General features: G+C 46.4%; 1 protein-coding gene across 2 annotated transcripts in view; it reads left to right on the top strand.

Moving 5' to 3' along the window:
- ABCA5 (ATP binding cassette subfamily A member 5) overlaps window positions 1–23037 on the top strand; it is a 36580-nt gene extending 13543 nt beyond the window's left edge. Inside the window, exons 12-40 of one of the 2 annotated variants that reach the window (XM_071573352.1) lie at window positions 1095–1153; window positions 1647–1757; window positions 2292–2467; window positions 2846–2965; window positions 3738–3876; window positions 4023–4113; window positions 4495–4634; window positions 6214–6333; window positions 7433–7634; window positions 7856–8025; window positions 8893–9026; window positions 9963–10100; window positions 10736–10849; window positions 11081–11251; window positions 12047–12160; window positions 12406–12543; window positions 13309–13383; window positions 13907–13986; window positions 14623–14749; window positions 14845–14962; window positions 15065–15156; window positions 15312–15487; window positions 16024–16099; window positions 16180–16274; window positions 17143–17262; window positions 17458–17607; window positions 18569–18648; window positions 18883–18938; window positions 19769–23037. In XM_071573352.1, the coding sequence (XP_071429453.1) occupies window positions 1095–1153; window positions 1647–1757; window positions 2292–2467; window positions 2846–2965; window positions 3738–3876; window positions 4023–4113; window positions 4495–4634; window positions 6214–6333; window positions 7433–7634; window positions 7856–8025; window positions 8893–9026; window positions 9963–10100; window positions 10736–10849; window positions 11081–11251; window positions 12047–12160; window positions 12406–12543; window positions 13309–13383; window positions 13907–13986; window positions 14623–14749; window positions 14845–14962; window positions 15065–15156; window positions 15312–15487; window positions 16024–16099; window positions 16180–16274; window positions 17143–17262; window positions 17458–17607; window positions 18569–18648; window positions 18883–18938; window positions 19769–19876 (3490 nt within the window). In that variant the 3' untranslated portion in view covers window positions 19877–23037. Of the gene's footprint in view, window positions 1–1094; window positions 1154–1646; window positions 1758–2291; window positions 2468–2845; window positions 2966–3737; window positions 3877–4022; window positions 4114–4494; window positions 4635–6213; window positions 6334–7432; window positions 7635–7855; window positions 8026–8892; window positions 9027–9962; window positions 10101–10735; window positions 10850–11080; window positions 11252–12046; window positions 12161–12405; window positions 12544–13308; window positions 13384–13894; window positions 13987–14622; window positions 14750–14844; window positions 14963–15064; window positions 15157–15311; window positions 15488–16023; window positions 16100–16179; window positions 16275–17142; window positions 17263–17457; window positions 17608–18568; window positions 18649–18882; window positions 18939–19768 lie in introns of both variants that reach the window. The other variant, XM_071573351.1, reaches the window with a different exon arrangement.
- Window positions 23038–24061: the final 1024 nt, after the last annotated feature.

Raw genomic sequence — 24061 nt, 5'->3', positions numbered from 1 at the left:
TTCTCCATAGAGCAGAGGGCAACTTCATGGTGGTTTTACCCAGATGCCACATGCAGGAGGGTGAAAGGAAACAGATGTCCCCACTCTCATCTTTCATGCTGTGCTTTGTGTCACCTGCTGTCTTGCATCTGGACTGTCACATGCTATTTGGTGTTTCTCAGATGGTATTTTCAGTGTCTGCCTTTTAGCCCTTGATTCCATCATTTTCCAGTGGCATAGCCTGATGGAAGATGTGGAGCTCTGCATCTTCACTCCTGGTTGGCTCCACTAGTCTCAAATAAATATTTGAGCTGAGTGACCAGGACATGTCTTGTGTTGTCCACACCATCTGTATCTCTTTGGGCATCTGCTGTAGGTTCAAGGGTCCAGTTTTAATCCTGATGTTCACATCAGAATGTTGTGGCCGTTGTTCCATTAAGTCCAGCCAGCCTGGACTCTTTTCATACCATCCTTCCACCAACTCTCAGAATATTCACACTATCTTGTAATCTTTACATGTACAGGGTTTGTTTTCTTTCATGCCCAGTTGTCCTCCACCCATAACCCACTCCCATCCTCATTTCCAGGGCAGCCAGGCTTCCCAAACCCATCCTGAAGGATGGAGAAACAGTGGGGCTGGAAGGAAGGTTTTTACCTTTCTTGGAGAGAAAGATACCTGCTTTCTTTTCATTTTGAAGAGCTGTCAATAATCACATCTTGGAGTCTCTTTTGCTCACACTTCTGTTGTGTATCATATCTGTGGAGTCTGCTGTTGTATTTTGCAACTACTGGGAGTAACTGTTCCTTTTTCTGCCTTGAGAAACCTCTAGTGTGTTGGCCTGCCATGTGAAAGAGACACAGATTGGAAATAATTCAGATTGTCAACATAGAAGTGCCTTAAAAAGTTACCAGCAAAAGCTTTCTGATGCCAGGGTGGAGATGGGCAAAGCTCTGTGACAAGATGTCCTGTCTCTTGACTTGCCTCGACGGGTCTCGAATGTGTCTGATGTCACTTTAGTCTGGTTGTCTTGTTGTGACTGTTGCCAAGTATTGACCTTTCAAAATGACATGTAAAGATCCTGACACAGTTTATACAATGACATGTCTTCTTTCAGAATCAGCTGTGTTCAGAAAACATTCAGGAAAAAGGGGGAAACTGTGGAGGCTCTCAGAAGTAAGAACATTTTAGCTTTTTAGCTACTTGTCAGATGCAGAGGAGCAGTAGCTGAATTGCTGAGTGATCTTTTGTGTTTCAGTTCAGGCTTTTTGGTTTCTTTCTTTTAGAGGGGTGGGACCTTGGATCATGAGTGCCAGCTGTGTTTGTGTGTGTGTTCTCTCACTGCTTTGGCAGTAATCTTGTTTGAAACAGTACCCCAACAAATGAACCCTTCTACCACTAAGGAAAGCCTTCTGGTTCATCCCTGGTATTCCTCCTCTGCCTGTGTCCTTAGGAATATGATCTTCCCTGCCCCTTCTTCCTGATATTTTTATCTTGTTTCCCTGTGTGGCTTTTAAATGTGGGTGCAGGGCACAGAGGTGAGGAGTCCCCCAGCAGTGTGAATGCATACCCCATATGTTGCATTTGAATTTCCCTCTGCACTGGGAGCTGGCTCCAGGTGCCAGGAGCACATCCCTGACATCTCCTCTCCCTCTGCCCCGGGCACCAGATTTGTCCTTTGACATCTACGAGGGGCAGATCACGGCCCTGCTGGGGCACAGTGGCACCGGGAAGACGACGCTGATGAACATCCTCTGTGGGCTGTGCCCACCCACGGATGGTGAGTTCCCAGAGGCTTTGGGCACCCTGATTTCAAAGCCACAGCTGGTGACCTCTGTGGTTATTCCAGGATTCACTAAAATTTGAAATAGAATCGTAGGATCACGGAATGGTTTGGGTTGGAAGGGACCTTAAAGCTCATCCCATTCCACCCACTGCCATGGACAGGGACACCTTCCATTAGACCAGGTTGCTCCAAGCCCCATCCAGCCTGGCTTTTGCAGGGATGGGCAGTGCACACCCTCTCTGAGTAAGCTGTGCCAGGGCCTCTTTACCCTTATAATAAAAAATTTCTTCCTAATGTCTAACCTAGCCCTGCCCTCCTTCCCTTAAGGTCTTTCCCCCTTGTCCTATCACTGCATGCCCTTGTGAAAAGTCCCTCTCCACCCTTGCTATAAGACCACTTCAAGGCACTGCAAGGCTGCTATAAGGCCCCCCAAAGTCCACTCTCTGTTCATATGCACATTCACCTGCTCTCTGGCTGTAAAAACCTTCTTCCTTGATTTCTCCTGAAATTTTTTTCATTCTTTTTTAGGGTTTGTCTCTGTCTATGGGCACAGAGTGTCTGAGATCGATGAGATGCTGGAAGTGAGGCAGATAACAGGGGTGTGCCCTCAGTCTGACATCCACTTTGATATTTTAACTGTGGAGGAGAACCTCTCCATATTTGCTGCCATTAAAGGAATCCCTCAGAATGACTTGATACAAGAGGTGAGTCACCTGGGCACAGGTATTGTACATTTTCAACCTGTAAATCAAAATACCCTTACAGGGATTTCTTTAAGACAAGTTTGCAGGGAAATAATTACTTTGTGGTACAACAGGCAAAGAGGAACAGACAGAGAATTTGGCAAAGATGAACTGTTAATTTTTCCTGGGAGATTAAAATGGTCATGACACATTTGAAATCCTGGCATTTGTGTTCAAGCATAGAAACTATTAAACTTTGTATGTACAGCTTGTGCAGTTCAAGTATAGAATAAACTGGGAATAAGCAACAGTTAATTTGAATGTTAATTGTTAATAATCTGGTTTAAAAACTTGGAGGGGTTTTTTTTAAACAGTAAATGTGTTTCTTGTGTTTTCAAGGTGCAAAAAGTGTTGTTGGATTTGGAGATGCAGCCCATCAGGGACAATCAAGCTAAAAAATTAAGTGGAGGGCAGAAGAGGAGGCTCTCAGTAGGAGTTGCTGTTCTTGGGAACCCCAAGGTGAGAGACATGGAGTTATTCCCAACTTGCATCACTGATCCACTGAAGGGTTGGTGTCTCTTGTCAAAATCAACTAATACGTATAATAATATGTAAGATGCAGAGATTGTTACTTTCAGCATCTGTTGCTCTTTTTTTTTCCATTTATGGCTGGAAACAATTAAAATCCCTTTAATGACTCAGTCTTTCTGCTTGAGGCTGTTAATGGCTCAGGTGATGGCAGTAGCTCTGGATTTAATCTCTTTGGGAAACAAAGAGTGTGACAAGTTTTCTGTAATTTCTGGCAGGTCACATTTAGCCCCCAACAGTCCAATTGTTGAATACTTCCCTTACAGAGCCATCCATGAGCAGGAGTGGAGCCAGAGAGCTCTTTTGTGTTACAGCTCTATAATTCCTGGCCTGTGAGAATGGGGATTGCTTTGAGATCTGTATTTAAAAATGATGTGTGTGACAGTTCCTGGGGGTTTTAAAGGCAGGTGTGTGTATTTAACCACCCCTTAGCAGGAAAAGTGACTCCAGAGCTAAATTGTTAATTCTGATACGTAATTGTATTGGAACTAGAATAAAACAGACTATGGCATTAACTTATTTTAGCATTTTTCCATTTGTCACAACAAGAGATGGATTTATTCAAAGCACAGTGGCAACAGCTGCCTTGCTCAGTCAGGGATGTTTTAGAGGAATAATTACCAAAGCCCCCTGGACGTGTAGGGATTGCTGAGGTCAGTGCCTGTGGCTGTGGCTCTGCAAACCCCTGTTGGCTGTGCCCAAGGTGCTGCTGCTGGATGAGCCCACGGCCGGGATGGATCCGTGTTCGCGCCACATCGTCTGGAACCTGCTGAAGAGCAGGAAGGCCCATGGGGTGACCGTGTTCAGCACCCACTTCATGGACGAGGCAGATATCCTGGCTGGTGAGTCCCCTGGCAGCAGCCTGGGCAGGGCAGGCACAGCGGTGCTTCCCCTGGCATAGAACACACGTCTGTTTGAAACTATCCTTGTGTTTTGGAGGAAATGCTCTATCTCCTGCTCCAAAGGGCGTTCTTGGCTTTGTTTCCAGATCGTAAAGCTGTGATTTCCCAGGGGATGTTAAAGTGCCTCGGATCTTCTCTCTTCCTCAAAAGCAAATGGGGCATTGGCTACCGCTTGAGGTAACTGCTCTGTGGTACTTGTGTGCCAGCATGGATCTTTTTTTTGTTGTTTTCTGTTGGAATGTGTGAGATAGCACTCCCTGACCCCCCAAAAGATCCTTTTATCACCTTGAATGATAAAACTGGATGTTTGCTGCCTGCTGCTCTGCTGGCTGCTGGCTGTGGTGCAGTGTCAGGAGAAGCTCAGGCTCTAAACCCTGAGATCAGCTCAGCTGGTTAAAACTTGGTTGTAATAATGCCAAGGCCATGGGTTCAATCCCCTCTGTGGGCCATTGGCTTAAGAGTTGGACTCGATGTTCCTTGTGGGTCCCTTCCAACTCTGAATAGTCTGCGATTCTGAGTCTGTGATTCTAAACCCTGAATTTCTGGTGCTGTTTTCAGCATGCACATCGATGCCTACTGCAACACAGAGGCCACGACCTCTCTGATCAGGCAGCACATCCCTGCAGCCACCCTGATCCAGCAGAACGACGAGCAGCTCGTGTACACCCTCCCCCTCAAGGACATGGACAAATTTGCAGGTATTGATGGGGTTTTGTGCTGCAGGGCTGAGTGGCTGCAGAGGGCAAATCCATTAGGTGTGTCTGTGGCCTGCACTGTGCTTTAAAGTGTCAGGTTTGCATGGATCTGTTTTAATACTTATTATTATTTGGCTGGGGGTGTGTCAGTGAGGTGTTCTCAGGTGAGTGAGGACTTTGTTGCCTCCTCCAAGGGGGCTGTGGTGTGTCAGAGGGATGGAGGTCCCCAACTACAAGTGCTGGGGAGATGCCTCTGTGGTGAAGAAACCCTTTCACTTGAGCATCATCCCCATGTCCTGCAGGAGCATCATCTTATTGCAGAGGGTTTTAGTGGGCCAAGCTGGCCCCCTTGCAGGAATCCAGCAAACCCCAAGTCCTGCAAACAACCCTAGCTCTGACCTGCAAAGAGCCTCATAGCACAAACAAAAGCAATCTGTGAAGTGAGTAAAACAATAATCACTCAAACAGCAGCGCTGTCTGTGTCACTGCCTTGAGGTTCAGTGGCAAGAGGCAGCGTGGAGCAGATGGGAGGATTTCACTAGATGGCAGCAATTATCTGATCAGTCCTGTGCAGAGCTCCTTGTTCACCTCCCAGAAATAAATGGAATAAACAACAGTGTCCTATGTGCCATGTGGAAAGCAAAGGGAGAATCAATACTGATGGGAATATGCAGCTGATATTTCATAAGTGGTTTTTTTTGCCCTTCTGCATTTGAGTTAATTAATAATTTATTAGCTTTGCCTTTAGCAGTCACTGCATGTTCTTTTGAGAACAGGCACCTTTATGTAAGATGGAATCAATTCCCCCAGACTCCTGCAAGGAGAAGCCAAGGTTGGGAATGTGCCTTGGTCAGTGGGGCAGAAGAAACTGTAGAGATTTGAGCAGCAGCAGCAGCAGATGGTCAACTGCTCTTCCCATTCTACACATCTGCATTTCCCTTCAGCCTGACCTTGGCTCTGAAGCTCCTCTTTTTAAGTCTTTTGTTTCCCAGGACCGACAGGAGCCCAGTAGGATTTTTCACCTCAAAGTGTTAATTAGTGCTCTCACTCTGAACCTTATTTTGGTTCTCAAGCTCTGCCTGATGTCCAGAATGTGCTGCCCAGTTACCTTGGCTTTACACACCTGGGAATTTTTTATATATACATAAAAATAGGTATTTTATATAGAAATAAAACCACTCAGTGGTTTTATTTCTAAAATCCCTTTTTGCTTGGGCAGGGATCAAGGTAGGGTGACCTGTCCTGCAGACCTTGGGTGTGACAATTCCGGGTGAGGGGCTCTTGAAGCTGCCCAGAGACAGCTTTGAGCTCAGGAGCTTTGGGATGCTGAGGTGATTTTCATTAACACCACAGCCTCAGGGAAACCTGCCACATTTCCTGACCACAGAGATTAAAGTTTAGTGCTAAAATGACCTTATCCCAACCTTGGTCCTCAAGCCATGGCCTGTATCTTCATATTTAAGCATTGATACTCCTTTCCCCTCCAGCAGAAGCCTTTAGGGATGTGTCTCATGTGCTTAGAGCTCTCTCAGGTGGTGATGGAGCACAACTTCAGGGCAGCTCATGTCACATCTGTCCCTAGGCTTGTTTTCTGACCTGGACACCCATTCCCACCTGGGGGTCATTACCTACGGCGTGTCCATGACCACACTGGAGGATGTCTACCTGAAACTGGAAGTTGAGGCAGAGATTGACCAAGCAGGTGGGGTGGACCATGAATGTTCTCTTGTTTTCCCTCCTATTTCATTTAGTCTCAGTTAGAGTGAAATTGTCACTGCCAGAAGGAGGTGGGAGCATCAAGTCCTCTCACTGAGTGCTGCATCCAGCACTTGGGGCTCCTTTGGCCTCTTGACATTCCAGGGTGTGGAAATACTCAGCATGAAAACCAGAAAAACCAGGGAATTGGGCTGGGGAGTGGTTGTGGGAGGATCCAGGGGAAAGGCTTTTTCCTTATTAATTTTTCCTTCAGCATACTTACATCTGACTCCTTTGCTTTTCAGGCACACATTTTATGACTTGCTTTTTAAAATGTCCTTTATTTTCCTAGTGGAGTTTGCTTTCAAGAAATTATAAATGCAGAGTATAAAATTAATTTCCAGCTTTCTGCATCAGCAGCAGCATTAGTAGCTGCACTTAGGCTGAAACAGCTCAACTTGTTGCACTTCCCCTCCTTTAAATTAACTTCCAATTCAAATGATAAGTTGAATAAGCTTAATATTGTTCCACAATTAATCAGTTCTTTTTGTTTTATGGTATAAAATGGTCATGAAATTGGGGCAAGTCTGCACCTTCTGAGTGATAAAAATTTGTGTCATCTGCCTTGAGTATTTGCCCTGGGTGTGATTGGGGTGGAGCTGTCATTGACCTTGGGGTTGAGTTGAGGGGGTGGGATGGGTGGGATAGGGTGGGGTGAGGTGGGATGGGGTGAGATAGGATGGGATGAGGTGGGGTAGGATGGGATGGGTGGGATAGGGTGGAGTGAGGTGGGATGGGGTGGGATAGGGTGGGATGGGTGGAATGAGGTGGGATAGGATGGGATGGGTGGAATGAGGTGGGATAGGATGGGATGGGTGGGATAGGGTGGAGTGAGGTGGGATGGGGTGGGATGAGGTGGAGTAGGATGGGATGGGTGGAATGAGTTGGGATAGGGTGGGATGGGTGGGATATAGAGTGGGATGGGGTGAGGTGACATGCAACAGGAAGGGGAAGGAGAAGCCACCTGGCTCCTCCACCTGTCCCATTTCAAAGCTGTAGCTCTCTCAAAGCATCAATCTGTAGAGTTTTCCTCTCCCCTTTTTCAGATTACAGCGTGTTCCATTCCCAGCAAGTGCAGGATGAGATGGACACAAAATCCTTGGATGACATGGAGCAGAGCCTGCTGATGCTGTCAGAGACAAAGGCACCAGCCATGAGCAACACAGCCCTGTGGAAAAAGCAAGTTTCCACCATAGCCAAAGTGCATTTCCTCACTCTGAAGCGGGAAAACAAATGTGTGAGAGTTATGTAAGTATTGGGATAAAGAAACATTAAAGCCTGTTTGAATGACACCAGAGAAAGGGCAGGATGTGATTAAATTTTTTTAACATACTGTTTTTTAAATATAAATCCAATTTCTGTTGAATATGTGCTTTTTGGTGGGTCAGGGAGGTGTTTTATTAACATGCACATAAACTGGACTGGCTTTCACTGAATTTTAATAAACTCCAACCTTTTATTTCTTTCAGGTTGTTGCTTTTTCTGATTTTTCTTGTAGTTAAGATTTTATTGTTTTTCATACACCACATCATCAAAAATTCTGTAGCTGCTATCAAACTTTCCCCAGATTTGTACTTGCTGAAGCCTGGAGAGAACTCTCACAAGTACAGGAGTCGGCTCCTGCTGCAGAACTCCACAGGTAGGGCAGCAGCTCCTGTCTCCACCTCTCCTTTAATGTAGCTGCTTCTGGGGTTGGGGACAAACTTGGAAATTAACCCAGGTGAAGAGTTTCCAAGTTACCAAGAGATGGTAAAGTGTGAGTATCCTTTGTGCCCCAGGGTTTGGTTGGAGACCTTCCTCCCCCTCCCATGTGCAGTACCTTGTTCTTGTTGTGGCAGAAGATGATCCATATGAAGGAAGTGGCCAGAGGTGTTCAGATCCATCAACATTAAAATCCTGCTATAAAACATTTTGGAAAATTGCTTTTTATTTCAGCTTAGGGTGTTTTCAAAGTGCACAGCAATAACCCAGGCAATAGAAAGGAGCATCTGTTCAAGCTGTTGGGAATTTTTGCCTAATACAACTTATTTTCTCTGGACACCATGTCAAACTGTTGCTGATTTCCTACTTTCTTTGGGTGATTCTGTGATCAGCTTGAAGTTTGAATATCCTGATAATGCTTGTTGGCATCTCTGCTCCCTCACTGCTGCATTTCACTTGCACAAACTAGTTGGAGATTGTAACAAAAACAATTTTCTTGAGTTCTTTGGAGGCTGTGGAGTGGGAATCCAAAATAAAATAATTTGTGTTGTTCAGAATAGCAGAGGAGTCCTTGGTGGGCATGAGTGGAATGCAACAGTGATCCTTCATATATCAGTGAGAAAATGCATCAATAATTGTGTCAGATACTCCAGGCTGGTGGTGAGGAGGGGCTTCAAACTCATGGAGATGTGGCACTCAGGGACATGGTGGTGGGCTTGGCAGTGCAGGATTAGTGATTAGACTCAATGATATTAAAGGTCTTTTCCAAGTGAAATGATTCTGTGTTTTCCTCTGTTCTCACCAGAATCGGATATCGATGACATTGTCCACTCCCTTGGGAGCATGAACATACTCCTGGAGATGTTCAATGACAGTGATTATGTCTCAGCTGCACCTCACAGTGCAGCCTTAAACGTGTTTGCCCTGGAATCCAGACAGGTAGGATGGACAGCCTGGCTGGGTTGTGTCCCAGAGAGCCCTCAAGCAGCTGAGAGGGGCTGTTTGTAATTCTCTTACCTGAAAAGCACCTGTTGAGTCATGGAATCAAAGAATATTACACAGTATTGCTTATGCCAAAGGTCTGCAAAGAGGACTTGTATTAAAAGAATGGAAATATTAGCAAAATGAATGTTCTTTCATAATTATAATTATAGTAGGCCAATCAAACTTCCTTCCCCCTTTCTTTCCCACAAAGACACAACAAGCCAAGGGAAATGATTTATTGCACAGGAGACCTGGCATAGAAAATTTTTATCTTTTTTTTCTTTGTACTGACTGAATTGCACAATTTGACAGGAGTGTAACTCCATGGTGCTCTCATGTGTAAAGAAAAATGAGTTTCCTGGATGGTACATGTTCATTTCCATGTGCTTACTGAAGGGCTGTCTAGAAAAGATGTGAACTTTGGGGTTGGATTTAATCCCCAGCAAAGGAACTGCTTTGCAGTCTGCAGCTCTGGCTCTAGTTCCCATTTAATTCATTGGCACTGCTCACATCAGTGTGCCAGTTCAACCCTCAGCTCCTGTGAATTTTTGCCTGTCTGGTTTTTAAATCCATTAGCAAGAACATTCGAGTGTGGGTCCTTGTGTGTTTTGTTTTTCAGGCTGTAATTGTCTCAAGTGTCATTTGTCATAGTGTCACTGTTCCATAAAACATGCTGGGAATTTATTCCAAATAATTTGTTCTCCGTGAACATGACTGTTCTCCTGAATTAGGTTGTGTGTTACAATCACTCTGAGCAGCCCAGAGCTTCCTGCAAAGCAGACTCAATTATGCAAAGATTTTTCCCAGTGTTCAGGTTTAATTAAGGAGAGCCCTCTCAGGGAATTGCCCTTCGTGCAGAAGAATTAATTCAGCACGTACTTTCCTTCCTAGAATTATGTTTTTGCCATCATATTCAACAGCACCATGGTGCATTCCCTGCCAGTTCTGATGAATATTGTCAGCAACCTCCTGCTGCGCAGCTTAAACGTGACTGAGAGCATCCAGATCTGGAGCAACCCCTTCATTCAGGTGAGCAGCACCCCAAAGCCCACCCTGCAACATGGGGTGGGTGGCAAAGCATCCCTGGAGTGAGAGGGGGAGGGCAGAAACACCCCAAAATCCAAGGGAAAAGCTGGTTGGGACTATTTGAGAGGATGTGAAAGGTGCTGGGATTTTGCTCTGCAGATTATGGAAGTGGAGGGAAAAGGGGCTTGGAAAGGGCATGTTGTGTTGGGAATTAGTGGTTGGAGCAACTCGGTCTAGTGGAAGATGCCCCTGCCTGTGACAGGGGGCTGGAGCCAGGTGACCTCCAAGAATCCTTCCAACCCAAACCATCCCTTGAGCCAATGAATTTTCTGTGGTTTGTTAGAGGTTACCTGCCCTTCTGGGTCTGCTGCCTCCTGTGTGGAGCTGGGGTGGCCTTTGGGAGAGGAGAGGACTTGCTGCAGGAGATAAATGCTCTAGGAGTTCATTAGTTATTATTTATTCCTTATATAAATACTCCCAGAACTTCCACAGGTATTTTTCTTCCTGCTGCAGCTCAGGTGATCTTGACCTACACAGACTTTATAATTCAGCATTTACAGTTCCAACATTCCAGTTCTTAAGGTGCTGTTTTGGTCCTGCCCGTTCTGGCATTGAGGAAACCCTGATTTATGTTGCAGAATCTCCCAGACACGATTTTCAGGCTGGAGATCTATTTTGAGGCTGTGTTACTGGGGATCATCATCACTGGAATGCCACCCTATTTTGCCATGGACAACGCAGAGAACCATAAGGTAGAACTCCCAGAGATGCCCAAAAAGTTAGAAATCGTGGGATTTGAGGGAAAACCCCAAGAGGGATGTAAAATAATGCCCTGAGAGGCAGCATGGACGTGGCTGCTGTTGCTGCCTGGGGTGGAGCAGATTTTGGAGTAACTAAAACTGGCACTAACACCGGGGCAGTTTAACACAATGCTACTTTTAATTACCATGTAATTAACACTGTATTTTCTTCTGCTGTTGCAGATCAAGGCCTACACACAGCTGAAGATTGCAGGGCTCTATCCCTCTGCCTACTGGACTGGCCAAGCCATGGTTGACCTCCCCCTGTTCTTCTCCATCCTCGTCCTCATGGTCGGGAGCCTCTTTGCCTTCCACTATGGTGTTTACTTCTACGTGGGCAAGTTCCTGGCTGTGGTGAGTGTGGTGGGGAAGTGGTACTGTGGTTACCTTGTTTTCTGCAAGTGCTTGTTTTTCTTAGGTGGTTCAGCAGAGTTTTTCCAGTGGATTTACAGGGAAAACACCCAAGGCTGCACAAAAAAAAATTGTTCAGATTTTGTGAGTTTCATTCAGAAATGAAATAAAAAGAAGCTTTAAAATACCAGTATTTTCCAAGGAAATCCTCCATTCCCTTTTGCCTGCTGCTTTCTCAGCTTGCTTTGTGCTCTTGGCTGACTGATAATCGCTCTGTTTGCATCAACGTGCTGCTAATGACAAGGTCACAGTGACTTTGAGCACAGCCCATCTCTGCAGTGCATTGCAGCATGTGATTAAATTGAAGACACCACAAGACTTCATGTCTTTGATATTCAGAGTGAGCTTTCCTGTGAGTTTGGCTGTAATTGAGAGGAATCAGGAGCTCTGAGATAATCAGATTTGGGATGTGCCTGGTGTGCTGCAGGGTTGGTTTTCTCCCCTTGTTTTAATTTCTAAAAAATTACTAAGATGGAATTCTTAATATTTGCCATAATTTTTGGGTCACCATTTATTGGAGTGTTACAAAAGAATGGGCAAGAGTTTAACTGAGTGAGGGAAGTTCCTGGCTCTCCACACACTCTTTCATTTCTGTCTTTAACAATACACCAAGGTAGCAAAATACATCAAATGAAGTGACAAAGATGAATCCAGAGTTATGTGTGACATTAAAGTAATTCCAGTGGATAATTCAGCTCTTGCTGCTGCTTTCCTGAGAAGCCTTTCGTGTCCTTGCAGATTTTTTGCCTGATTGGTTACGTCCCCTCCGTTGTGCTCTTCACTTACGTGGTCTCCTTCACCTTTAGAAAAGTCCAGAACACAAAGGAATTTTGGTCATTTATATTTTCAGTGGTGAGTAGCATGAATTGACAGAACTGGGAGGGCTGGTGATCTCCAAAGCCACAACAGCTTCCCAGTGGTTTTATTCACTGTCTGTCTTTAGTGCAGAGGAAATGTGAGACATTTACCAATGTCTGTGTCTTCCTGTCACATCCTAAATGATAAAAGCTTTAAAAAATATGCCTCAAATTAGGGATCTTATGCTTAGAGAGCCTGAACTGGATGTAAATGGCCTTTTTTCCCTTTCTTTTATACAGACAGCCTTGCTCTGCACAGTTGTCACTGAAGTGGCCTTTTTTCTGGACTATTACCTGATAACCACCATCCTGCATTATCTCTTCTCCATCTTCATTCCTATTTATCCTCTAATTGGCTGTCTGATTTGTTTTATAAAGGTAAGGAGGGCACAGGGGATCCTCTTGAAAGCACTTGCAGGTGGCTGGGATTGGGTGGGTGTGTTTAATGTGTCATCTGGAGCCATTTAACAGGTGAAGAATAGTGAATACTGGGCAATAAAACCACCCTTTTCCTGTTAAAGTGGTTCAGTTTTGAAATGAGGAAAGTAGCAAGTTTTCCATTGAATTTCCTTCCAGTACCTGAAGGGAACCACAAGAAAGATGGAGAGGGACTTTTTACAGGAGGGTGTAGTGACAGAAAAAGTGGGAATGTTTTTAAACTGAAAGAGAATAGGTTTAGATGAGATATTAGGAAGAAATTCTCCCTTCTGAGGGTGGTGAGGGAGGTTGTTCAGAGAAGATGTGGCTGCCCCATCCTTGGGAGTGTCCAAGGCCAGGCTGGACAGGGCTTGGAGTGACCTGGGCTACTGGAAGGTGTCCCTGCCCATGGCAGAGTGTGGAATGAGATGGGTTTTAAGCTTCCTTCCAACCCAAACCATTCCATGATTGTGTGATATCCACAGGAAAACAGTGTGTTTCTTAGTGACCAAACCCTGTGATGGGACATTGGCTCATTGGGAGTTGGTGGCTTTGAACCCGGGAGCAGTCCCAGGGGTTTGGATGGAGTTCTGGTATCAGACTCGTGCAATCAGGTCTCTGCAGAGCTCAGAAAGTGCTTGAGCACCATGAGTGACTGATGGAGATGAGTACACAGCCTGTGGTAGGTGATTGTTTACCTCAGCCTGGTTTTTCCTGCGTTCTCAGGTGTCCTGGAAGGGCAAACGGCAGAGCGGGGGATACTCCGACCCGTGGGACCGGCTGCTGGTGGCAGTGCTGGCTGTGAGCATGGCACTTTCCTTCCTTGCCCTCCTGGCTCTGGGGGATTTCTGGCTCCTGCTGGGGGCCCCTTCTGTTCACAGCTTTATTCCTAAAGCTTTGATCCGGTGCTTGGTGTTGCTGAGCCTGCAGCTCCTGCAGCATGAGCACAGTCAGTAAAGCTCAGCCTGTGCTGCCTCAGTGGCCTGATTAACACTCCCAGCATGAATTCTGGTTGGTATGCGAGTCCATGCTGGTGGAGCAGGAGCTCCAGAGCAGGGACAATCCTTTATCTCTCCAAAACCCCCAAATAATTGCCTTTAAATCTAAGCAGACTTCAGTTGTGCACCCTCAGACCCACTGAGCAGCGTTTAATAATACATTTAATATTCTTGGCAACACCAGCACTTCTGTGGTGATGCAGAGCTGGAGCCTTTTGTCCCTCATCACACTGGTGGGATCCTCACTTTGAGGATCACCAGCCCTGGAGGGCTGGCAGAGCTGCCAGTAACCAGGGGGTGTTTGTCTGGTTCAGCCCTATTTGCAGTGTGTCGTGTGGCTCTTCCTGCTGCGCTGCTTCGAGCTGAAGAACGGAGGGAGGATGGTCAGAGAGGATCCCTTTTTCAGGTGTGTCTCTTAAATATTCATTTTTTAAAGTAATAGCACAAAGAAACTGGTTTTAATCCATTCATAGAATCAGAATCACAGACTGTTCTGAGCTGGAAGAACCCACAAGGATCATCAAGTCCAACTCTTAAGTCAATGGCCCACACAGGGGATTGAACCCATGACCTTGGCATTATTACAAACAAGTTTTAGCCAACTGAGCTGATCTCAGGGTCGAAGGTGCTGCTGGTGGTGAAACTGGAGTGTGTAGTTCATAGCTATGGAGGAAATACAATCACTTTTGTGATATTCCATCTGAGGTGTCTGAAGAATTTTTTCTCCTCGCTTTAGTTGTCTGAAATTCAGGCACTGAAGTGCAGAAATAGGTTGTTTTTAACTTTTAAAGTTGTATCAGTGCAAAATCAGGATTTTTTAAAGTGTGTTCCCTGTATAAAAACAGGGGCACTGCCTTTTCCATTGCATGGCCAGTGATGCCAGAACCCAACAAGTATCTCAGCTCAAAGGTGGCACAGGGATAGTCCTTGACAGCTCCTTCTGCTCTCAGATGAGCTGCAGGAATCTGTTCCCTCTGGGCTTGGCATTCAGCAGCAAAGCCCTGAGCCAAACTGAGCTGAGTGTTGTTTTCTTCCCCTTTAGAAAATGCTTAACAAAAGCCAAACCCTGGAAGTTCCCAGATGTCCCACATGAGGAGAATGAGGATGAAGATGTGAAGGCAGAGAGGCTGCGAGTCAAAGAGATCCTGAGCAGCCCCAAAAGTGAGGAGGTAAAGCCTTGCCCCCCCCCAGGCACTGCCCAAACCCCACATTTGGGTTTCCCAGAGCTGCTGGGATCTGCAGCCACTTCCCTCTTCCCTACTAGATGCCAGCAATCCTGGTCAGCAGCTTGCACAAGGAGTTTGATGAAAGGAAGGAATTTCTTCTGGGGAGAAAAATAAAGAAAGTGGCAACGAAACATGTTTCTCTCTGCGTCAAAAAAGGTTGGAGTTCAGTGACTTGCTGCTGAGCTGTCTTATGTACAAAAGCAACTCTTGGATCCAGTTTTCTGACCTGGGCAATGCTTTGTGTCCTCCTTTCCTTAGGAGAAATTCTGGGTTTGTTGGGACCCAATGGAGCTGGAAAAAGCACCTTAATTAACATGCTCGTTGGAGAGATTGAGCCAACCAGTGGGCAAGTATGTTACATGCTACAAGTTATATAGCAAATTAACCTTTATTTACATTTTATTATCATTATTGCAAGCATTCCCAAGCGTGTTCTGCTAAAACTATACAAAAAGTTTGGAAATTTGTAATACTTGGGAGTAAGGTCTGTGTGTTTTCCTCACAGGTTCTGATGGGAGATGATTCTTTGGGGCAGAGCAGTGAAGATGACTCAGTGAAATTTGTGGGGTACTGTCCTCAAACAAACCCACTCTGGCCAGATATTACCCTGCAGGAACACTTTGAAATTTATGGTGCTATCAAAGGAATGAGTCAGTCTGATGTTAAGGAAGTCATCAAACGGTGAGTAGTTTGTTACAGAAATCCTTCAAGTTTAGCTGTATTTTTCTTAGGGTTTTTTTCAGGGTTTTTTATTGCTGTTTTTTTGGCCTTTTTTTTTTGTGGGAATTTTTTCTCCTCACTTTTCCTAATGCAATATTTTTCATTAAAGTAGAATTGGATCTTTCCACAAATTCACTGAATGTGAATTTTTAGGTGAGATCAAGATTCAGCCACACAGAATTCAGTCGGTATTTCTAATTTTTATATATATTTTCTTGAAGTTATGAAGTCCTACCAATGACCTTTGCTGAGGCTGCAGGGATGGGGAATCCTGGACTTGGAGCTGTTTCTGGGCTGTCACCACAGGCTCCTCCAAGACACAGGGTGGTTTTGTTTGGAAGAACCACTTCCAATTCTGCTTATTCTGCTTTTTTTATGCTTCATATACAAATATTTCTAACTGAGCTCTTCAAATGGGACTGTTTGTACACTGTGATGAGGGGGATGCTGAACCATCAGCCTCCCAGCTGATCACACCTGGTCTTTCCTTTCCACAGCATTGCAAGTGCTCTGGATTTAAAGGACCACCTGCAGAAGACGACGAAGAAGTTGGGTGTGGGGCTGAAACGCAAGGTATGGGGGCTGCCTTGGCACCTGTGCTGGGGGGCACCAGCACCAGCCTGGCCTCACTCTGCCCTTTGCCTCCCTGCCAGCTGTGCTTTGCCCTCAGTATGCTGGGCAACCCCCGGGTCACGCTGCTGGATGAGCCGTCCACCGGGATGGATCCCAAAGCCAAGCAGCACATGTGGTGAGTGCCCCCGGGGCCACAGTGGCCACAGGATCCTTTCTCCTTGGGAGTGTGCCTGGTTTGGGTGTGCATTTTCCATGCTAACACTAGGGAGAGCCATAGGCAGGGAATCCGAGAGTGGTTTCTGTTGGAAGGGACCATAAAGATCATCTCCTTTCACCCCTGCCTTGGGCAGGGACACCTTTCACAACAGGGATGGGACAGCCACAGCTTCTCTGGGAAACCTGTGTCAGGGCCTCACCACCCTCATAGGGAAGAATTTCTTCTAACATCTCTCTAACCCTGCCCCCTGGCAGTGGGAAGCCATTCCCTGTGTCCTGTCCCTCCATCCCCTGTCCAAAGTCCCTCTCCAGCTCTTTTGCAGCCCCGTTAGGCACTGGAAAGGGCTCTCAGGTCTCCCTGGAGCCTTCTCCAGGTGAACATTCCCAGCTCTCCCAGCCTGTCTCCAGAGCAGAGGGGCTCCAGCCCTTGGAGCATTTCCATGGTCTCCTCTGTCTTGCTCCAGCAGCTCCACCTGCTCCTATGCTGGAAGCCCCAGAGCTGGACACAGTGATCTGGGTGGGGTCTCACAAGATGGGGAGAATCAACCCAACCTCAGTTCCAGGTGCAGTGCATCTGTGTCCCAGAATAGCTTGGGAATTAAAAGCTTGAAAGCTGAAAGAAATCCTTAAAATAATACAAGGAGTACAGACTCGAGTCATCTTTGGCAAATTCAGGTGCTAATTGTTGCCTTGGGAGTAGTGTCAGTCCATAAACAGAGGGGTTGTGTTTGACCATCACAGTGCTCTTTTCCTGCTAACCCAGGACCTGCTGCCACCTGCCAGATGTTTTGATCAGGGTTTTTTGGGGTTTTGGTTGTGTTTTGCAGGCGAGCAATTCGAGCAGCCTTTAAAAACAAGGAGAGGGCAGCGATCCTGACCACCCACTACATGGAGGAGGCAGATGCTGTGTGTGACCGTGTGGCCATCCTGGTGTCTGGGCAGCTCAGGTACCACCAGAGCCTCCCCTGGGGAGGCCACGAACTAGAATATGTTCCTTTGAAAATACAGATAGACAATTGTTTTGCACCTTAAAGTTGGAGAAAATTTAATCTTAAACTGCCAAAAGGGTCTGTTGGAAGTTCGGCTGCTCTTTGAGTGTTGTGTAACGTGCACAACTCGTGTTTTCTCTCTGCAACTGGCAGGTGTATAGGTACTGTCCAACACCTGAAGAGTAAATTTGGCAGAGGATACTTCCTGGAGATGAAATTAAAAGAAACAGCAGATGTACAGCAGGTGGAGTATCTGCAGAGCCAGATTTTGCACATCTTCCCCAACGCCAACCGCCAGGAAAGGTGAAGTTTGACGAATACGCAGCGAATTATATTAATAAAAGCCTCTGATTTCTCAGCATCAACTTGGCACTGAGTAGGGAATGTAAATGTTTACACACAGCAGGAAAAGAGGAAGGGTTTGGGGAGCAGCAGAGCCCGGGCTGCCAGGGTGGGGCTGGCAGCTCGTGCACAGATGTTTGGCACGGGGGAAGCAAAACTCAGTTGTGCAGAGCTGTTGTTTGACAGCTTCCTCCTTGCCCAGGGCCTGGGAGAGGGTGCAATCACAGACACCGAGTCCCTGCCCTCACCCAGAAATCCTGAGCCCCCTCTGGGGCATCTCCGAGTTTCAGGGTGGGTTGGTTGGTTTTCCTCCACCAGCTTTGAGTTTCTGCCTGATAAACTCGAGGGTCTGGCTTGGTGACTGCTGAGCAGAGTGTCCTAAAGGGCACTGCAGGCATCAAGGAGTGTTCCTCAAATGTGGGAGATCTGCAGGGAGAGGAGTTCCCTTTCCAGCAGCAGCTGTGTGTGGCAGAGCAGCTCCCTGTCCTGGAATCTGGGTTGCAGGAACTGCTGTGTGGTGCAAAGTTCCAGGGGATCTGTGACCTCTGCCTGAGCTCATTTCAAAGGAAAAAACCTCAGAAATGTGGGACTTCCAGGCAGCAAATCCCATGAGTAAACAGAGCAGGAATGGTTGAATCTTAAGTTGAAGAGCAGAACAGGAATAAGCTTAAGTTGAAGAGCATGTAAGTCATAGAACAGTCTCTGGGGTTCTCAACTGATGCACCTGGACCTGCATGTCTGAGGTGAAAAACCAGCTGGTCTCCTGAAGCTGCATCATTCCTCCTGCCTTGTGGGATCATGACTAGTCAGAATGCCTGGAATAACCCTCAGAAAATGAGTTTAAATCCATTCAACTGGATATTAATATTTTTACTTGGAGTGATTTTGCTTGAAGCTAAATTTGTTCTGTTTCTTGTTGCAGTTTTGCTTCTATTTTGGCATATAAAATTCCTAAAGAAGATGTACAGTCGCTTTCCCATTCTTTTTCCAAGCTGGAAGAAGGTAATTAAGCACTTGACATAGATCACATACAGAAATCCTTTTGTCTCCCATAACTGACATTTTTGCCATGCAGTGTCACTGCTCTAAATTTATTTAATTTGTTTTTCTTTTATTACTGTTGTCCCCCACTCTGTTTCTTGTGAAGTCAAGAGTAAACAGTTGTAACAGCTTAAAATCCAATTGTGTGAGACTGTAAAGTACCCCTGAATCTGCTCTTATTAATTCTCTCCACAGTAAAACATGCCTTTAACATCGAGGACTACAGCTTTTCTCAGGCAACACTGGAACAGGTATGGAAAGTGTATTTTGTGGAGGTAAACCCTGCCAGGTGGAGATCTCAGAGAGAGGGAAGGATTAGATGGGATTTTGGGAAGAAATTCTCCCCTGGGAGGGTGGGCAGGCCCTGGCACAGGGTGCCCAGAGAAGCTGTGGCTGCCCCAGCCCTGGAATTATCCAAGGCCAGGTTGGATGGGGCTTGGAGCAACCTGGGCTGGTGGAAGGTGCCCCTGCCCATGGCAGGGGGTGGGACGAGGTGATCTTTAAGGTCCCTTTCAATCCAAACCATTCCATGGTTCTCTGATGAAGAGCCCCATGCAGGCAGCTCATCCCCCATGCCTGGCTTTCAAAAGCCACTGGGGCCACTTTGCTGATTCCTGTTTGGGTATTTTTGGGAAACTAAATTCCCCTTTTCCAAAGTGATTCGGGATTGCCAGTTCTGCTGCTCTTTATTCCCATTTTCTCCTTTAAAAATAAGATGCCAACTGCAGTGACTGGAGGAAAATAAATTTGTGGCATTAATGGGAAAGCTGCTCTGATTTATTCTGAGGATGGGCATTGCTGTTCATGGTTGAAAGGAGAGTGAAGCTGAGGCTTGTTATTGCTTATTCTGAATTAGTTATTGCTGATGATAAATATCCTTCAGTGTGTTTGGTGCAACTTCTTTTCATCCTATTTCTAAAGGAATGAGGTGGGAGGGTATGAGCAAGGAGAAGAAACCCAAAATATTAAATCTTGCTTGGAGATGAAACAACACTTTCAGTGCTCATGAGGTGTTTAGCCTGAGTTGTGTTTGTGACCTTCAAGGAACAGGGGGTATCAGTGTCCTCTCCATGTGTTCCAGGTTTTTGTGGAGCTTGCTAAAGAGCAGGAGGAGGAGGACAGCAGCTTTGGCACCCTGAACAGCACCTTGTGGTGGGAGAGGACACAGGAGGACCGGGTCATTTTCTGAGCTCCTCGTGGCCAGATCTGCTCAGAAGCTCCTGTTGGTGCCAGCAGTGATCCTCTCCACACACCCTGGGGCGTGTGCCTGGAAAACAAGGGAGCTGGGAAGGACAGGGAGAATGATATTTGGGAGCCCTGAGCGTGTCCCACCACCCTGGCCTTAGGAATAAGCCACGGTAGTGGGGAGCGTCCCCACTGTTGTTCTGGCTGACCTGGAATTCCTCCTCCCCTCCTGTTCCCTGGTTTGTGTTGGGCAAGAGGACACTGCCATGACAGCTGGTTGTCTCCTGGAGGTGGTGGCTGGTTCAGGGGTTCCCACCAGCCTTCCCTTGGCTCTCCTGTGCTGGGTGGGTGCCAGAGGCTGGGCTGTCTGAAAGGAAATCCTGCATCTGAGCAAACCCAGTGGCCACTGAACATCCTGCCCTGTGGGGCTGGTTCACAGGGGCTTGCTGTGCCCTCTGCCCTCAGCTGGCCTGTCCCACAGGGTGCCCTGCAGACACAGCTCTGCAAGGTCCTTCTCCTCCACCAGCTGATCCATCACTGCTTATGCTTTGAAGATGCACCTGCTTGGAAGAGAGGGGGGAAAACCACTCCAGAGTTATTGTATCACTGCAAAGAGGGTCTTGAATTCCAAAATAACCCCTCCAAAGTAACTGCATCACTTCAAAGAGGGTCCTGAATTCCACCACGAGCTCGTCTTGGTGTCTGACCAATGTGAAAATGTTCATTTGCAGATAAAACATGGCACTGTTGGCACTTCCATTTGTTTCTCCTGCAGGTTGGCAGCTGTGGGTGGCACTGGTGTTTGTCCTGCATGCACTGGGGGTGATGGGGTGGACAAGAGGGGATGTGCTGCTTCCCCTTCTTGGTAGAAGTACAGAGACATAAGTGTGAGTCACGGGATTTGCAGAGATGTGAGTCCTCCTTGTGTTCATTAAAACCAGTCCAGTTCTTTCCTTGGGTGTAACAATGCGTGTCCTGCCAGCTGCTCTCAGGCACAGTCCTTTGGAGATGTTTGCATTGTCCTTGCCAGTGGATTTGTAAGTACACATACCAGTATTTCCTAATCCATCTTTGTTATGACATTGGCTTTGTCCTGGCCTGGCAATTTGTCCCTCACCTTTGGAAAACCCAGAAGAAAATGATCCCAATTGGCAGCCTCACCTGTAGGAGCAGTGCCTTTGGTTTGCACAGAAGCACTAAGAAGGGTAAAATATGTGATCCTTCAGCCTAAGAGATGACAGATGTATGTTGAAAATATGTTATTTTTGGGGGTTTTCAACACAAAGCTATCATCACTTTTTTTAGTTTTATAAGGTGAAGTTAAAGATTGCTCCCAGTTCCTTGTGCTCTGCAATGAACAGATAGAGAGATGTGTTTATATCGAGGCATTGGCTTCATAAGTCATATCGTGTGTTTAACTTCACATTAAAGTTAGAGGAGACCTTTGTTTGTCTTGTGAAAACTCAAAGAAGTGGGTTAAGGTGGAGTTGTGTCCCAGCTGTTTGTAATTATCAGGCAATAAGGTGTGTACTATGTGTGATAATGGTTTGAGCCAAAACCTATAACCATTAGTTTCCTGTTCCACCACAGGGAGATGTGAACTCTTTATGTACCACTTTGCTTCCTCTTTTGTACCTGTACATTGCACAGAAATGTGCAGCTTTAGTTTGGTAGTTAAAATAGGAGCCCAGGCACTGCAGAAAGCCCTGGACATCCCACTTGCTTCCCCAGGGAACCACAGCCCTTGGTTGTGCCCATTTTGGTGAGCCCTGGAAATGAAACAGAGGTAAAGGATGGGATTAAAGCACCAACCTCTAAAATGCAGCTCCAGTGGAATCTTCTAGGGGTGAACCTTCCCTGTCAGAAAAGAAAATGCCCCAAATTCAGGTGTTTATTTAGCACCTGGACCCCCAGCCCGTTGCTCCCAGCCCTATCCCTGCTGCTCTGAGTGTTTTCCTTTACTTGGAGCCAAGGTGGGACCCAGAATTTTGGCTGATGGTACTTTTCCATGGAGGCATGGACAAGTTCAGGGTGTCTTCTCCAAATCCCATGTTTCTCACTTTGGTCTCTCTCTGTAAGTGGTGTGTCAGCCAAGTGTCACATCAGTCCATCAGTCCTTGTCATGTGAACTTAGGGAAGTACAGTGTGACCTGTGAGCCTTGGTGTCTTCTTTTAATTTTCTTCTTGAACTTAGAGTTAACAGTCTATAAAATAATTCTGTGCTGTCTGGGTGACAACATCCTGTTTCAGAGAGTTCCATGTCTTCTAACTTTTCAGGTGGATGAAATCTTGGGTTAGCAGCCAGGTCAGCTGCGTTTGGTGCTGATGTTTATCCTGGAGGAAGGAGGGGTTGGTGGCACTGTGTTTATGCAGCTCCATGGCCAAGGGATTTGGCTCATTTAATGAACTGTGCATTTTGGTGGGGTCTTTGTGGCGTGTTGACGTCGTGTGTCAGTGTGGGGTGAGATGTCACCCCAACACGTCACTGCCATCGTAGTGCATTCTACCAGAGGTGTTTCAAAGTGTCACACAGTGTCTGTAATTGCCAGCAGAGGGAAAAACACGTGCAAAATAATAGCAGAGAATCCCCTGGAAACACGAGAGCTTTATTCCTGTGGTGTTGAGTCCCTTTGTTCAGCTGTTACGCCAAATCCCAGATGTACAACACGCACACCCAGCGGGTGCTCTCAGAGATAAACTGGAGCTCAGGCAGCTGCATTTGGGGCAAATCCACCCACTTTGGGTCACCATTCCCAAGTGTGAAGGCTTTAATTACCTTGCAGGGTTGTTGTGAGACAGTAGCTGATATACCCAAAGATTGGAAAATGCGTTTACTTTGTGGTGTTGTACAAGGTTGTATTTTTCTATGGAGAATTTAACGTGTCTGATTTTGTTTACATTATCAAGAAAAGTCCTTATTTAAAAATATCTCTGTATAGTGAGTGAAGTCTATTGCATAGCCAACATCCAGAACTTTGGTAGCAGAAGCAGAAGGTGTTGGGTCTAAAGGTGCCACGTTTGTGATGCTCCTCCTGATGTTGAACCACATGCAGTTCATTTTATACACTTGCCTTTCTTTTACCTCTTGGCTGTACTTGTAAAGGTGAGGATTTTCCTTTCCCAGCAGAAAGTACTACCAGAATAAAGATGGATTGGATTGTTAAATGCTTGGCTTTCTGTTGTGTTGTGTGTTTTGCTGTGCTAGAAACAAAGGGCTTGTTATCAAAAGCTTTGGTTGTTCTTGGGCTTCAGGTGAGTGGGCTCGGGCAGAGTGTGGGGGGCCCAGCTCTTGGCATGGCTGGGAGGGTCAGGCTGCATCTTTTAACTGAAGTTGGGGAATTTTTCACTATTGGCCCTGAGATCAGCTCAGTTGGTTAAAACTTGGTTGTAATAATGCCAAGGTCATGGATTTAATCCCCTGTGTGGGCCATTGACTCAAGAGTTGGGTCCCTTCCAACTCAGAATAGTCTGTGATTCTGTAACACTTGGGATTCAACCTCTGGTCGTTGAATTGCACTTTGCAGGTGGATTAATTCAGCCCAACTTTGGGTAGCAGTGACCCCCTGGCAGCTGCACACGCTGCTGGCACAGCATGTCCTGCATCTGCAGCCATGAATCACCTCCAGCCCTGGGAAAATTAACCCCTCTGAGAAAAAAGGATTTATTTTCCTGGGTGGGGCTGAGCCCAAGGTGAACTCGCTGGGTGGGTGCTGGCCCTGGGCTGAGGGGCAGTGAAAGAGAGAGGTTTGGCTGAAGGTGGGACATGGACATGTGGTCTGCAGGGCTGGAGGACACTGGATGCTCCTTGGGTGGCTCCCCAGAGTGGCCCTGCTGAGGAAGAGGAGGAGGTCACCCTCCAGCCCTGTGGATCAGTGAAGGGTGTAGCAAACAAAGGGATTTGTGCTCCCCAGGCCTCTCAGTGGGGAGGAAAACAACCCCAAAGACATCCAATCTCATTTTGGTGACAGTTCCCAGAATTTCATCCTTGTCTTTAGTGCTGTGTAAGGGCAGCGTGCCATGTATTTTATTTTTTTTTTCCTAAAGAAGAAGCTGTAAACTTAATTCATTCCCTTATAATGCTGCCTTTAAGAGCTCTTCAGAAAGTCCCTGACTGAACATGCAGAATTCCTCTTTGATAAGGGTTTCCCGAAGCTCTTGCTGTTCTTTTTTCCTGCAATGTCCCCCTGGA

This window comes from Pithys albifrons, chromosome 19 (assembly GCF_047495875.1).
Source record: "Pithys albifrons albifrons isolate INPA30051 chromosome 19, PitAlb_v1, whole genome shotgun sequence".
NCBI lineage: Eukaryota > Metazoa > Chordata > Aves > Passeriformes > Thamnophilidae > Pithys > Pithys albifrons.
Note: the sequence above shows the minus strand (reverse complement) of the source record. Positions and strands in the feature narration are given on the sequence as shown.